The sequence below is a fragment of the Microtus pennsylvanicus genome, chromosome 12, assembly GCF_037038515.1.
Source record: "Microtus pennsylvanicus isolate mMicPen1 chromosome 12, mMicPen1.hap1, whole genome shotgun sequence".
Classification (NCBI taxonomy): domain Eukaryota; kingdom Metazoa; phylum Chordata; class Mammalia; order Rodentia; family Cricetidae; genus Microtus; species Microtus pennsylvanicus.
The window spans coordinates 345,204-360,398 of record NC_134590.1 but is presented as its reverse complement, the minus strand read 5'-3'; the positions used below and the strand labels follow the sequence as shown (position 1 = coordinate 360,398).

At 55.4% G+C, this 15,195-nt stretch overlaps 1 protein-coding gene across 1 annotated transcript; it reads left to right on the top strand.

Moving 5' to 3' along the window:
- Positions 1–2,043: 2,043 nt before the first annotated feature.
- Positions 2,044–14,687, top strand: Fgfrl1 (fibroblast growth factor receptor like 1). The gene is given in 8 exon segments (XM_075943177.1): positions 2,044–2,426; positions 2,932–3,027; positions 10,996–11,268; positions 12,368–12,448; positions 12,558–12,842; positions 12,922–13,275; positions 13,399–13,766; positions 13,768–14,687. Coding segments are annotated over 7 exon segments (1,506 nt in total). The 5' UTR covers positions 2,044–2,426; positions 2,932–2,945; the 3' UTR covers positions 13,831–14,687.
- Positions 14,688–15,195: the final 508 nt, after the last annotated feature.

Below are 15,195 nucleotides of genomic sequence, written 5' to 3'. Positions count from 1 at the left end.
CTTGTTCAGCCACAGCTCTAGACCATCACCGAGACTGGTCTTACCAGCGCTCAGAGAATTAAGATCACAGAGAGAATTAGGGACTGCAGGGACATGCGACAAATAAACTCAAACCCGTGATGCTACGGAGTGGGATTGCCTGCTGGACACAGAATAGCCAACCGCCTAGATTTCACTTTCAAAGGGGCAGGGCTTGCACTCAATATACTCCGGTTTCTGGTTCCAAACGCAGTGAAGCAAGGCTAGGCAAGCCAGGTTCCAGAGCTGCACTGTGGTTTCCGGACAACAGGAATGGGCACCCTGTGGGCTCCAGTACGTCAGGGTGGGGAGGGGTTGGTTAAGTTCCCTCGGGAGCTGCTGGACCCGTTATCTCCGCCAGGGGGCAGCGTGTTCCTGCGCCGGTCAGGGCTAAGGAGTGGAGAGTCTGGGAGGGCCACCGGGAACAGGTGTGGGGGGGAGCGGGTAGAGGGGGCGCGGCGGTCTCCCCAGCAAGGAGGGTAAAGGGAGACTTGGGCTGAAGGTGGTGACAAGGGGATTAGCGTCCAGTGGCCAGGAAGCAGGAGGGAGGCGAAGGGCAGTACTTCCCCTTCCTGGCACACCTGCTCTGACACCTCTGTCTTTGAACAAGCCTCAGCCACCTGTGGTCTCTGCACCTTCCCGTATCTCCTCCTCACTGCCCATTTTTTCCTGCCCCTTGCGCTCACCTTCCGCTTTTAACCTCCCCACACTTCAGAGCTACCTTGACACACACCTGCCCTTGGCAGCAACACACCTGTTGGAGCTCTTCATGCTTCAATGGCATCTCCTCCCAAAACTTTTTTGTGGAGCCAGGGCCTACTCAGACAAGCCAGGACCACTCTATCTATCTGTTTTGAAGGCTGTCTGCGACACCAGTGCCAGCCCAAGTCCTCTGGTAGCCCAGAGAAGGTTCTGCAGGCTGCTTCTGAGACAGTTTTGTAGGTGAGATGACTAATAGTTGGATCCCTGGACCTTCATGCAGGGCGCAGAGGAGGCACAGGAGGAATGATAGGCTCACCTCCACTTCCCCACGAGGCCCAGAAACAGAATTTGGAGCTAGGGACACTAAGGGATTACCCAGTTTCATTTTTCTCTGGAAGGCTTCCTGGAAGAGGGAGACTTCTTAGCTCAGAGAAGAGAGGCTGTTTGGATCAGGGTCCTTTAGACCAGAGCGTAGTCGTGATCTCTTGGAGTGCTCCTGGGACCTGTTGGGTAGCTCCCAGACTTCGAAGGCATCAAAAATTATGAGGTTTTGTATTGAGTGACCCATGTTTTGATGAATTTTGGCTCTGGTGAGTGAGGGTAGGCGGGAAGCTGTGGGGTGGCTGGTGGGAACTCAAGCCAGAGACTGCAGGGAATGGGGGGAGATGGTGAGGCCTGGGAACCAGGTGGTTCTTCCCCGCCATGTGATCATGGGTAACTCACTTCTCTTTTTTTGTTTGATGGGTGCCGGGGGACAGCAAGACACCTGCCACGCAGCAAAGACAAAAGGGTGTGTTGACTTACCCATGCCCTGTGATTATTATCACAAAGCAGGTGAGATGCGGAGAGGCCATAGAACCCTATCTGCTTTCCTAAGGTCACTAGGTAAAGCTAGATGTTCAAGTCAGGGTCTCTTTGGACTCCAGCAGTGGAGTCCTGCTTCTGCTTCAAACCAGAGCAGCCCAGCTGCCCTCTCTACTCACAAAAGCTCCAAGGGTCGCAGACTTAAAGCGGAGTGGTGTCCAGTTCTTTTCCTCCTGGCATACCAGGAGAGAGCCAGGGCAGTAGCGGCCAATTCTGGGAGCCAGGGGAACTCAGAGTACCGCCTGGCTGGTAAGGGTCTGGAGTGGGCTCCGCGGCCATTAGCTTGTCTCGAGGCTAGCAGGCCCGCACGTTCCCAGAGCAGACTGGGACCGGGCGAGGCCGGGTGGACTGGGCGCGCTCCGAGAAGCGGCTGCGAGAAGGATAGAAGCACGGCGAGGGTTAAGCTGCGAGCTTGGCGGGCACGTGCGCGGATTGGAGCAAAGTTTCGGGGAGGGGCGGGGCACGGGGAGCACTGGGGCTCACAGATTGGCCGGAAGTTGTGCGGGGCGGAGCTCACGGCTGCTCCGCGCTCGCTCCGGGAGAGTTGACAAAGCCCCGCAGGGAAGGACGCCTCGCGGCGCGGCGCCCCGGGCCCCTCGCCCTGCCGCCCCTCGCCCCGGCCCGCTCCTAGCCCCATCGTTTAAACGCGTGGACAGCGCGCCCCGCGCCCCAGCCCGGCCCCAGCCGCCAGCGCCCAGGTAGCGCCGCCCCGCCCAGGCCGGGCCCGGGGGCGCGGGGGGCGGGATGCGGCGCCCGGGGCAGCGATGACCGCGGCGCGCTACCCGCGGGCCCGGCCCTGACCCTGCTGCCTGCGGCGCACCCGCACACCGAGCCCTGTCGAGGTGAGCCGGGCTGTACGTCCGCGACCCCCGGAGGGAGGGCTGGAGTGGGTCGGAGTGCGGGGCGCGAAGGGCAGGGCCGCGATCACTGTGCGGGGTGGGGGCCGGGCTCGTGTCGTAGCTGCTCCTGTGGGGCCCGCGGCCCTGCCCCGCGCCCCGCCCCCGCCCGCGCCCCACGTGGGCCCCCCAGTGCAAATTTGTCCGCTAATGGCGCAGGCGATTATCTGCGGGGCCGCTCGGTGTTGTGTGTCCCGCGGGCAAGGCCGGAGTTACAAGCGCCAGGAATCCAGACGGTGTTTGGAAAGGGGGCGGCGGGGGCGGCTGGTAATTAGTGTAAACCCTTTGTCTGCCTTTGATACGCTCAGCGTCTACGCGCCTCGCTTCCTTTGCCTGGAGCTCAGCGCCGAGGGGGGCTGGACCCAGGCTCTGCGGCCGCGACCTGGGTCTTGCCGGACTGAGCCCTGAGCCGCGTCCACTCCAGCTCCCTGTGACCGCGCCCCTACTCCAGGTTCGACTGGCGAGATGACGGGGAGCCTGGCGCTGCTGCTGCTGCTACTGCCGCCGTTGCTACTGGGGGCCCTCCCGTCGGCTAAGGCGGCGCGAGGTGAGTCCTGGCGCCCAGTCTGGCGCTCTGGCCTCTGCAGCGCCGCCCCTTTCCCGCCAGCCCTGAACCCTGCCACAGTGCCCGCCTGGCACACTCCTCCCCTCCCTGTCTGCCCCATTGCAGCAAGGCCCCCACCCCTGATCCTTAACCCGTACTGCCGGCTTCACATGCCTCCAGCTCACTCATGGAGTTACCAGGCTCACACTCTGGTACCCCCACCTCATCCTCTTTGACACCTCACTTAAAGGGCCCTAGGATCACTTGATTGTTGGCCAAGTGTGATCTTGCTTAGTCCCCTCCAAGAGACGCTCATAATCTTGCATACACATACTTCCGGGTACATATCTAGGTGGAGGGCAGGTGGTCACCCCATAGATTCTTGGGGAGTGGACTCTTTGTGGACACAGAAAGTCTGATTGGGACCCTGGAAGCCTGTAGAGACTCAGTCAGTGGCTAGCTGAATATAGAGAACGTTGGTGACATCTTAGTGATTGGAGCTCACCCAGATCCAGCACTCAGCTGACCCAGCCCTGGACCCTTGGCTTGCTTATCTATTACAGGTAGCATAGTGTAGAGCCTGGTGGGGAGGGGGTTCCAAGAGCACAGAACATCACTGCACAGGGAGGGCTGGTCTCTGAGAAAGATACTTGAAGATATTAGACCTCAGGGCTACACAACACTTCGTTGCTGCATACACCACACTACAAGCTTGGATACCGTCTCACCCATCTGATGTCCTGTGGAGAGCTCAGCCCTAAACCTAGCCCTGGCAAAGGCATCCATAGCTGATGAGTGATACATGCCCATGGATTTTTGCCCACCGTGTTCCAGTGTCACGGGACATGGTGCTGGCCTCCCCTATGGTTAGGCAGGACTCATGACCAGGCGGGCCCTTTGGGTGTGTTGACCATTCAGAATTGTCCTTGCTCTGTCCACCAGTCCCCTGAGGCTTCGCATCTCCTCCCCCCGCCACCAGCGCGGGCGCACTGAACCCAACCTGGCCTTATATGGCCACATTCGGTGTTGGGCGGCGGGCGGCGGCCCAGGTGGGCCTTATGCCACTATAACCCCCCCCTTCTGCTTGGGGACTGGCTGGCCGGAGGGTGGGGGCTGTTCAGGCACAGCTGGGCTGGACAGTGTCCTGGGCATGTAGGCACTTGGGCCATGCTGAGTGAGTCGTCTTTTCACGCCCCCCCCCCAACCGGTGGTCCAATCTTTGATTACTCTTTTATCTGTTTGGATAACTCCCATCCCAGCACTTGCCTCTTCTTTGTTCAGTCAGGGAGGCTCTGAAGGCCTCTCCTCTGTTATGATCACTGGCTGGACCTTCAGACTGATTGATGGGTCGCAGTGAGCAAGCAGCACCCTACCTTTTTGCTGATGGCCCTAGAGGGGCCACCACTTTTACTTTGTCTCCCGTGGCAACAACCCTTGGACTGAGCCTTATACCCTGACTGTGCTAGCGAAGGCCCTTGGCCAGCACTAGGGAGCTGGAAAAAGCTGTCTTCCAAGGGCCCTGTGGTTGGGGTGGAAGGATGGTGTTTCCTGAACTATGCTGACTTCTTCCTTCAGGCACAATCTGGACTGGAGGGGCAAAGTTATTCCAAATGCATTCCTTTTCCCGTGGTTCTTTCCTGAGTAGGCCCAATTCTATCTTGAGTTGGGCCAGAGAAATGCATGTAGAGTTTGGGCTGTTTTGAAAGCCATTTCCCTGGGGTGTCACAGCTATTGGAATCTGTACATCTCTAGATTCAGATCATATTTTAAAAGTTACCCTTTGCCCAAAGTTTCACAATGTTGGTCAGTTTGCCTTAGAATATTTCCCCCCAAACTTGAAGAAAGATAAGTTTTGGCTTATTACTCTCTTATATTTCTCACAGTGAGAATGTAAGTTTCAGAAGAGAATATCATTCTCAAAGATAAGTCTGCCAGTGTGTTGGGCTTTCTGAGAAATGCCGCCTCTGACCTTTTATAAGGATGGTTCCAGGATCAGTCTCTGAGCAGCCAGCACAGGTTTCTCCCCTGTCTTTTGGGCCCTTATGTTTAGAGTGAGCTCACCCTGGTTGACTGTTAGGGTGCTTAGTTTCAGCGATTTGCCTAGAGCACTGTGTTGTAGAGGAGAAGGGTGTGTGATGCTGTGGGAGCTGATGGCTGGCCATTTGTCTGGAGCTGTAGGAGGCCTCTTTTCTTCACAGGCTGTGGCTGATCAGAGTGTGGCTGGAGTGAGGTAGATGTTCAGGAGCCAGGCCTAGCCCCTGTGAGGTAGGGATGTGGGCCAGCCTCCCATTCACATCTGGGGCCCTATTCCTGGAAGGGAAAATAAATCACTGTCCCCCTGGGGGTGGGGAGGGAGCTGTGAACAAAGTCGCCTTTGGCTAGGCCTGGAAATACCGACCACAGGCTCCTTTATCCTTTGTGCGGGATCAATGGGCCTCTAGGCTCTCAGAGTTGCCTTTCACTCGGCCTGCCCTGTACTGTGGCCCTTACTAGGGAAATGTTGGTTTTTCCCCAGCTGAGGCCTCTGGTCTCTGGCTTTCCTGGCCTTGGCTCAGTCTTTGCTGGTAGTGCCGGGGGCAGTTGGCTGTGGCCCAACAGCCCTGCTCCCCCTACTGGCCACCTGCCCTCTGTATAGCTAAGGGCCTGATGCTTGGCCCATGGTGTCCTTTTCTCTGTCATTTTGCCTTAATGTGGTGACTCCAGAATGCATAGGGTTTAAGGTGTGTCTAAGCCTCTGTTCCCATACTTCATTGACACTCTCCTCTACTTGCTACCTACTCTTCTGTCCAGTACTCCTGCCTACATCTCAAGGAGGAGGAGATCAGGGGTTCCTGGAAATGGGGTAATGGGGCTAGATCCTCAGACTGGGGTGCAGACAGAATAGGCTCATGGGGGTGCAGGCTGAGTAGGCCTAGGAGAGGTAGAAACAAGGTGCATGCCATTGGTTGGGCAGCTGTTAGAAGCAAGAGCTTCCCACTGAGCAGGAAGCACAACCCCTCTTTCCACCAGGAGTTTATTTCCTGAGAGATTTATATGAGTTGCCAAGGGCCTGGAGAGCTAGTTGGTAGTGCCTCCAGTAGTGAGTGGGAACAGAGCCATCTGCTCTGACTCAGGTGTGGGGCTGGACAGCGGGGGGGGGGGGGAGTTCCAGCCCTTGATGACAGTCCGGGGTACCCCTCAGGGAACTTGGGTTTTGTGTCCAGGGCTGCCAGCCCAGAGCCTTCTACTCCTTGCAGCCTACTTTTTAGCTTCTGGTGATAGCAGTATGATTTGGGCTGAGGCTCTGTGCCACACATTGCTACAGGCAACTGGGCCCCCTGGGGAGCCCTCAACTCTATCCCTAAGAAATCTCTGTGTCAGCAGTGTTGTGTACTTTTGGATGGGTTTGCCCAGACTATGTGGTTTAGGCTGTTCCAACATCCCTTCAGTCTTTGTAGGGGCTAGGTGGCATGTTGCCTTGATCCCTGACCTCTGCCTCCGGAGCTTTGGGTTCAGGAAGTAGACTTATTCACAGTTTTTGATGAGGTATCAGGATGTCCAGGTGAGCCCCGCCCCCCAGTGGATCCTAAGGCAGTTATCTTCTATGGATGGTGTGTATGTGGCTGCTATAGGGTGGTGGCCTTAACTGATGATACCCATGCTACTGTATGTGGTCTTGGTGGGTCAGAGAGTGTCTAGGAACTAGCAGTGTGCAGATGTGGCAGCTGAGGTATTCCAGAAAGAGGGGCAGACCTAGGGGACCAGGCAGTACCTCCAGAGAACCCTTTTCCCCACATTAACTGGCTTGCCTAATTGCCACTGCTGGGCAAAAGGCAAGCTAGCTTCACTAACTAGCTTGTTGAAGCATAATGTCTTCTTGGGGTGCCTAGATGGCTGGTTCCTAGGATAGCCACCTGCCTGGATCCTGCTAATGTGGCTGTAGAGCCTATGGGTCTGGTCCTTGGGTACCCTCAGTTTGTTGCCAAGCCTTGGATTTTCACAGCACTGGACCTGTGTGTCCTTGTCCATGCAGTTATGGACCTTCAAGGATCTTGGCCTCAAGACAATGTAGAACCTGGCCCTGGACCCTGAATGGGCAGCTGGGCCTTGTGACTGTCACCTGTGCTCTTTCTCTGAGGGGCATCTCTGCTATTTCCTGGGCTTTGGCCTCCTAGCATTGCTAGAGAACTGTCTCTGGATTTCTCACCTGTCCTGTCCTGGGGCTCCAACTGTGAGTATTGTGGGATATTTGTTCTCACAGCCAGGGACCAGGGCAGTGTCTTGGTGGGGGCATGTCATACCAGTCATAGAAAGCTCTTTACTCGGTAGGACCCCACCTGGGTTGGGTCTTACTATAACCCCTACAGGGTCTTGGAGCAAGGTGTCTAGAGGGCCAGATGAATCCACTCCATTCCTTTGTGGTTGAGGCTCATCATACTATCCTCTGAGTCTCCTACTCAACCACTTTGCATCTCCAGGAGGAGATTAGCTGAGCTAGCTGACCCAACCCCATAGCCAAGCTCACTGCCTGGCCAGAGAATTCCTTTCAGGCCGGAAATTCCTAGGGCCATGAAGGGCTCTCCAGGGCCAAGCTAGGCCTGAGCTGGCCAGGTGGTTCTCACACGTCACACTCTTACTTTGTCCAGGGTCTGTTGCTAACTGGTGCCTAGACTAGCCCTTTGAGTAGAGGAGTTCAGGTCAACAGGCCTGGAACCCCAGTTTTCAGCTGTGCCTGTTCTACTTCCCAGGCTCCAGGCTGGACCTTTTGGGCATTTTCCCTTCTGGTCCCCAGCCTGGCATCTAGACCTGACAGTGGCCACCACATTCTCTGGGCAAGAACTTCTGCACAGACCATGCCTCTTTCAGAAGATCCTCATGCTGTCCCCTCTTGGATCAATGTTTAGTTTGACTTGGCTAGAGCTGTATGGGTTTTTCAGAGGTATGGGCATTGCTGCCCTGGTTGTAGAGTTACAGAGAGACCAAAAGCTGGTTTAGCTTCCTCCATGACCTGGGGCCTTCAAGTTGTGAACAGATCCCATGACTCCAATGTTTGGTCTCTGTTTCCTATCAGAGGAGCAAGGACAAATCCACCTTCAATTTACTTGTGTTCACTTGCCTCCAACCACCAAGATCCAGTCTGTTTTGGGCTTTCTTCGATCCTTTGGATTCCTGAAAGAGCCAGCCTGGGTGGGTTGGTCAGACAAGCTCTGTTGGAAGTTCAGTCATGGCCATTAGGCCCCAGCCTCTACCCATAACTGACTCCCCTGCAACTATCCTCAGGCAGAGTGTGGGGAAGTGATGCCCCCATTGCCCCTGAGCTTCAAGTCCTTAGTTTCCTCACTGACTGAATAGGGTGGATGGCTGTCCAGGTAGAACAAAGGGGGCTGTGTTTCCTGAGTTAAATATAGATTCAAGGTAGCCATATCATGGCCCAAATTCCCAGAATTCTAGTGGCTGGACTTTCTCCTGAGGGCAGGGTCCTTATGTGGGTCTCTGTAACAAGCCTGGGAGCCCAACCTCACAGTAGGGTACAGTGGAACCTAGGTGGGGGCAGGGCTAGCAGGGTACTGTTTGCTTTAGGATAAGGCCGGCTCCTCCAGCCAGCCTGTCGCCAGCCTGTCCCCCAGCAGTATGTGCAGGCAGGCCCCAAGGGCCAAGCTTCCGGCCATCTGGTGATCACTTAAGCCCTGTCCCTCAGCAGTGGTCATGGCAGGGCTCCTGCCTCTGGGTACCCCTTTTTCTAGGCTTTGCTTCTTCTGTCTGAGGCTAGGAGGGAGGAAGGCACAGTGAGGCTTGGTTTCTCTGGAGGTCTTCCTATGTGGTGTAGGATGATAGATTAGCCTGGTCATTGGGCATTCCCCAGGTATGCCTCCTAACACCCACAGGCAGCTGAACATATGTGTATATGCTTGCATATATGGGTCTGTCTGGGCTATCCCGAATACCAGGCTGGTTGGGACCATGAAACCAGGCAGGTCTTTGGCCAGTTTCTCATTGACCTGACGTGTGGGAGGCACTGTGGATGGTGGGATTTCAGACAGTGACATCTGGTGGGAATGGGGCTGAGATCCAAGAAGACCTATGTGCCCAGCAGCCTCTAACACTCTAAGCTGGATGCAGGAGGAGAGCCTTGAGACAGCTATACTTGCATTGCCCTACTGCCTTAGGTGGTCTGTGGACAGCACAGGTTATGGGAGAGGTGGGCTGACAGCCATCTTTTCCTTTCCAGAGGGAGCCATGAAGGAAGGTGAGGAAGAGGGCTGGTGTTGAGATCTCAGTTGGTAGCAGCTTCAGGCCCAGGGCAGGGATGAGAACTGAGTGGAAGGGGAGATGGAACTTGGAGAAGAGGGTCTCAGAAAAATTGGGAAGGGTTTGTGACATGCGGATGTAAGTGAAAGCAGAGGTGTGAGAGGGCATTCCTCCATGGCTCCTTACCCCACTGAGCAGGAATTTGGCCTTGGAGTTTCCCTGGGAGACCTGGTCCCCTCCCCTTGGGCTGACTATTCTTCTGCCTCCTTAGAACCCACCCTTAGTACTTCAGGATGGGCCCTGAGAGGTAGGTGCACCATAGGATGTTGGAAAGCTGCTTCTGGGAGTCTAAAGACATCCCCAGAAGCTCCTCTGGGCTGAAGGGGGCCACATAGCTAGGGCAACTGCATGCTGAGGAAGTACCCCATGCCCTGTGCAGCATCATTGCTGAGCTTTTACAGACTGCCTGTTGGCACCATTGTGCTCAGCTGACCTTGTGTTCTCTGCCCAGGACCGTCCTTGCTAGAACTGGTTGATGTGCAGGGTAGATGCCTCTCACTAACAGAGTAGAGATGTGACATGAGGGTGGGCTGGGGACTGTGGATGCCTCTCTTTATTCAGAGGTGACACTGGAGCAGTTCCCGCCAGCTCATCCTCTGTCGTGAGAGCACTTTTCCTGCAGCCCCACACCTGGCACCTATGGGCTCTGTGCACTCTGCACTCATCCTTCCAGCCAGGTGGTCTCTTCTGCCTTCTACACCCAGTTACACTCCTGTCCCTGCACTACAACCCAGAGATACTCTGATGGTTGGGGCTGAGGAGAAGGATGCTTGGTGTGGGTTGGTGAGGTTGAGAATGTGTTTCTGGTGGCTAGAGTTGTGGGTCCCAGGGATTGGCCTTTTCTAGGATGATGGTCTTGACTTAGGGAACTTGCACCTCTACTATGGGTCTCTCCTGTGAATATCCTGTTGGGAGTTGTCTCTGAAGGCCAGACTACTTCCCAGGTATGACCTAGGGGCCATCACCCACATGGACAAGACCCACTGGGTTCTTCTTTATGAAGTAGGTTCCATGAATGGAATCCAGGTAAGGTACTGAGTGCCTGTGCCCAGCCCTTGCTTACCCTGTGTATCCCAGGCAACCCTCTAAGCAGACTGTCCATGAATTAGATACAGAGCACAGAAGCAGGACAACCAGTTCATACATGGTGCACACTCATGTGTCCCTCACTCGTGAGCATATGAGTGCTATTTATTCTGGGTAGCTGTTCCTGCTGACCCATTTCCATCTGAGTTAGGTTTAAGGTGGCTGTCCCTTGCACAATGTGCCGCAGGAACATAAGATAGCCTATGAAGCTGTGTGTGCAGAAAAAGAAACTAGCCAAAAGCCCATCCTGCTGTCCTGTTCCTGTGGTTCCCTCCTTTCTGACAATGGAACATGTAGTTCTCTCTGGTGAGACAAAGGGATGGCCTTGTTTTCTTGATTTGAAGTTTTGAAAGTATTATTGACTTAGGCAGTGTCCTGAGCGCTCTGGCCTCTCCATCTCACTTCTCGGGGAGGCTGCCTGCTATGATGGTGCACTAGCAAGGTGCTTGGGACTGACACAGTGGGGTTTGTTGGGCATGGACTACTGTGGTTGAACAAAAGACTTCCTTAGTAGAATTCAGGTGGGATTCCTAGCACGTGTGTCAAGCCTTTGCTTCCCTCATGTGTTTCCCCAACCAAGCTTTCTAACTCCTGCAGGACCCCCAAGAATGGCAGACAAGGTGGTCCCACGGCAGGTGGCCCGCCTGGGCCGCACTGTTCGGCTGCAGTGCCCAGTGGAGGGGGACCCACCACCCTTGACCATGTGGACCAAAGATGGCCGCACAATCCACAGTGGCTGGAGTCGCTTCCGTGTGCTGCCCCAGGGGCTGAAGGTGAAGGAGGTGGAGGCCGAGGATGCGGGTGTTTATGTGTGCAAGGCCACCAACGGCTTTGGCAGTCTCAGCGTCAACTACACTCTCATCATTATGGGTCAGTTGGTGCGCGAGTCGGAGGTTATAGTGGGACCACTACTGGCTGGGCACAAGGTGTACAGCAGACACACCTGGATTCTTCCACCCTGTTTGTTCAGCCTGCACCAAATCCACCTAGACATAGACAGGACCCAGGAGGTGCTCCCTATCCCCATTCCCAGCCTGGGCCCTAGGGCAGCCTAGGCCTCCTGCCTTAGGCTTTTCCTTCCAGGTGGCAGAAATGGATAGGGTGTGGGGAGGGGAGGCTCAGGCAGTGGTTTCACTGAAGAGCTGCTGGGTGGGGTAGGGTGGAGTGGGCTGAGGACTTGGCAGGGCAAGCCTTGGCAGCCATGACTTTGAGGCTCAGATTTCAGAGTTCAGAGGGGCCGCAAACAGTGAATGGCCTCTGTTCTCTTCTGTCCTTGGTGCCCGGTCAGTAGGGAATGGGCAGGTGTCTTTGGTGACACACCCTTCATACATGGGTAGCAGGCATTGCCCACCTTCTTCACTGGGCTCCCTAGTGTGCGGCTCTGGGCCAGGATGACTCTCCTACTGTGGAGGTCTAAGGTAGGCCTGGGACAGCCTTGTCCTTGGTCCCACACTGTATGGAAGAGGCGGCTGTCATAGAGCAGCAAGGGGGACATTCCTTATCACACCCTGCCCCCCCATCGCTGCCTAGTACAGGCCCCAAGGCCTTCTCAGGGTTTGGAATGGGAATATTGCGGCTGTCCACCCTCCCTACCCCCATCCTTTCAAAGAGGATGATGACCAGGCGGTATGTAAGCCATGTCTCTGCACCAAGCACTCGGCCCCTTGATGTGGGCTAGGGTTACTGCAGCTGCTGGCTGGGCCTGGCCCCTCCTCCCAGGCCCAGCAGACCCCCCGGAGCCAGGGTGGGGGGCGGGTCTCTAGTCCCACCATGCCTATCAGGGTCACCTGCACCCAGGGAGGGGGCTGGCAGGCAGCCATGGCCCAGCTGTCCCTGAATCCTGACATGTGGGTGTGTCTATGGCCTTTGCTTGGGTTCTAGGGCTGTCTCAGCCTAGGCCATGCTGGGCACTGGTGAGGGACTCCCCTGTACGCCTGACGTGGCTTCCTTATGACATGTTTCTCAACAGATGATGTCAGTCCAAGGAAGGAGAGCCCTGGGCCAGGTGGCTCTTCTGGGGGCCAGGAGGATCCAGCCAGCCAGCAGTGGGGTATGTATGGGGTAGGGAGATTCTGTGTGTTTGGAATAGGAAAGTGACCATTCTCCTGGCATCCTCACATACTCTTTCCCACTGACCTTGATGCTGCCCTGCTCCACAGCACGGCCTCGCTTCACGCAGCCCTCCAAGATGAGGCGCCGAGTGATTGCAAGGCCTGTAGGTAGCTCTGTGCGGCTCAAGTGTGTGGCCAGTGGGCACCCACGGCCAGACATCATGTGGATGAAGGATGACCAGACCTTGACACGCCCAGAGGCCAGTGAACACAGGAAGAAGAAGTGGACGCTGAGCTTGAAGAACCTGAGGCCTGAAGACAGTGGCAAGTACACGTGCCGTGTATCCAACCGGGCAGGTGCCATCAATGCCACCTACAAAGTGGATGTGATCCGTGAGTGGCGGGTCTGGGATAGGATGAGGGCCTGTGGTGCCTAGAACTCCGCTGACATGTTTGTTTGTCCCTGCCATAGAGCGGACCCGCTCCAAACCTGTGCTCACAGGGACGCACCCTGTGAACACGACAGTGGACTTTGGTGGGACAACGTCTTTCCAGTGCAAAGTTCGCAGTGATGTGAAGCCTGTGATCCAGTGGCTGAAGCGGGTGGAGTACGGCTCCGAGGGCCGCCACAACTCCACTATTGATGTCGGTGGCCAGAAGTTTGTGGTGTTGCCCACTGGTGACGTGTGGTCACGGCCTGATGGCTCCTACCTCAACAAACTGCTCATCTCTCGGGCCCGCCAGGATGATGCTGGCATGTACATCTGCCTGGGTGCGAACACCATGGGCTACAGCTTCCGTAGCGCCTTCCTCACTGTGTTACCAGGTGTGTGTCACTGGTCTGGGCTGTCCTTTCCCCTTCCCTGTGGGAGTCCAGGGGCTGTCCGTGTAGTTCAAACTTGGGCTGGTTGTCTCATTGGTGTACTCCTCTCCTTGATCTCTCTTGCAGACCCCAAACCTCCAGGGCCTCCTGTGGCTCCTTCATCCTCAACCACAAGCCTTCCTTGGCCTGTGGTGATTGGTATCCCAGCTGGTGCTGTTTTTATCCTGGGTACTGTGCTGCTCTGGCTTTGCCAGGCCAAGAAGAAGCCATGTGCCCCTGCATCTACGCTCCCTCTGCCTGGTCATCGTCCTCCAGGGACGTCCCGAGACCGCAGTGGGGATAAAGACTTGTCCTCCTTAGCTGTGGGCCTGTGTGAGGAACATGGATCCACCGTGGCTCCCCAGCACATCCTGGCCTCTGGCTCAACTGCCGGCCCCAAGCTGTACCCCAAGCTGTACACAGATGTGCACACACACACGCACACACACACATGTACACACACTCTCTCATGTGGAGGGCAGGGTTCACCAGCACCAGCATGTCCACTATCAGTGCTAAATGCAGCAAATCTCCAAGCATTGTGCCCTGAGGTAGGCATATGGGGGCCAAGGCAACAGGTTGGGAGGATTGAAAGCAATGGAGGAAGAGTATCCTAGGACCCTGTATTTGGCACTCATGAATTTGGCCAAATAGATGTATGTACTGCCAAATGAACGTACACCCAGACAGCCAAACCCACAAACAGAATTTACAAATGCAAATGTGTGCTCGTTCGCACGCGCGACCTGAGAAGCCTTCAGGAGGATTTGTCGTGTGACTTTGCAGTGACATGTAGCGATGGCTAGTTGAAGGAATCTCGTCAAGTCTTAGTGGTCACGGCCACTCCCCCACCCCTGCCCACCTGTGTCCCTGCCTGGCCATATATGCTGGGTGTCCAGGAGTCTACCAGCCGCCTGGATTTGGTGAGCAGTGCGACTGTGCCTGGAGGTTTGAGCCACCCTCCCTTGCTAGAGAGAAGGGTCTCAATATTTATATTTAAGAAGTAAAATAATATTAATAATGATGTAAGGAGGGCTGGGACACAGGAACTCTGGCCTACCCTGGGGCCCAGGACCTGCCTGACCTTGTGGTTACATTGGGTATCCTCACGTCCATGGCTACCTGGCCTCTGTAATTTTATATAGAGTTTGGGCTGAAGCCTCGTATATTTAATTTATTTTGTTAAACAAGAAAGTGCCTCCTTTTTCTCATTCTGGTGTTTTTACCTGGGGTTGGTCTATGTGTTTTGCCAGCGATCATGTACATATGCTCACTTTGGTGTCTACTTACATATCTTTACTGGTGTGCACGTGCACAAACGTGTTAGCTTGCATGTATTCACATGCTGATGCTGTGTTTGTGTGTCTTCCCTCTAGGGAAGCTCCTACTTTGCCTTTCTCAGGCCCAGGCTTGGGATTTCCCAGGGTTTGTCTTCTGTGGGACCTTGGATTTCTGAGCCTCGTGGTGTACCAAGAGTGGCTGCAGCAGGTGGTGTGAAGTGAGTCCTGCTCAGATGGCGCTCTACACATCTGGCTGAGTGCTATCACCTCTGTTCTGTGCATGCCCTTGCCCTTAGTGGGGAACCTACTTTTTGTTGTTCTATTTTCTGTGACCTTAGCAGGAAAGCTGCTTAGAGCTGGGGTAGGGCCAGGCCCAGATCACAGCAACCTCTGTTCTTGGGACTCCAGTTGAGTGACCTCCCAGGTTCTCCTGTGGTGATATGTACGGCAGTTCTTTTTTTCGAGACTGGGTTTCTTCTCTCTGTTATAGCTCTGGCTATCCTGGAACTTGCTTTGTAGATTAGGTTGTCCTCAAACTCACAAAGATCCTCCTGCTACTGCCTCCCAAGTGCTGGGATTAAAGGCATGCACTACCACACCCAGT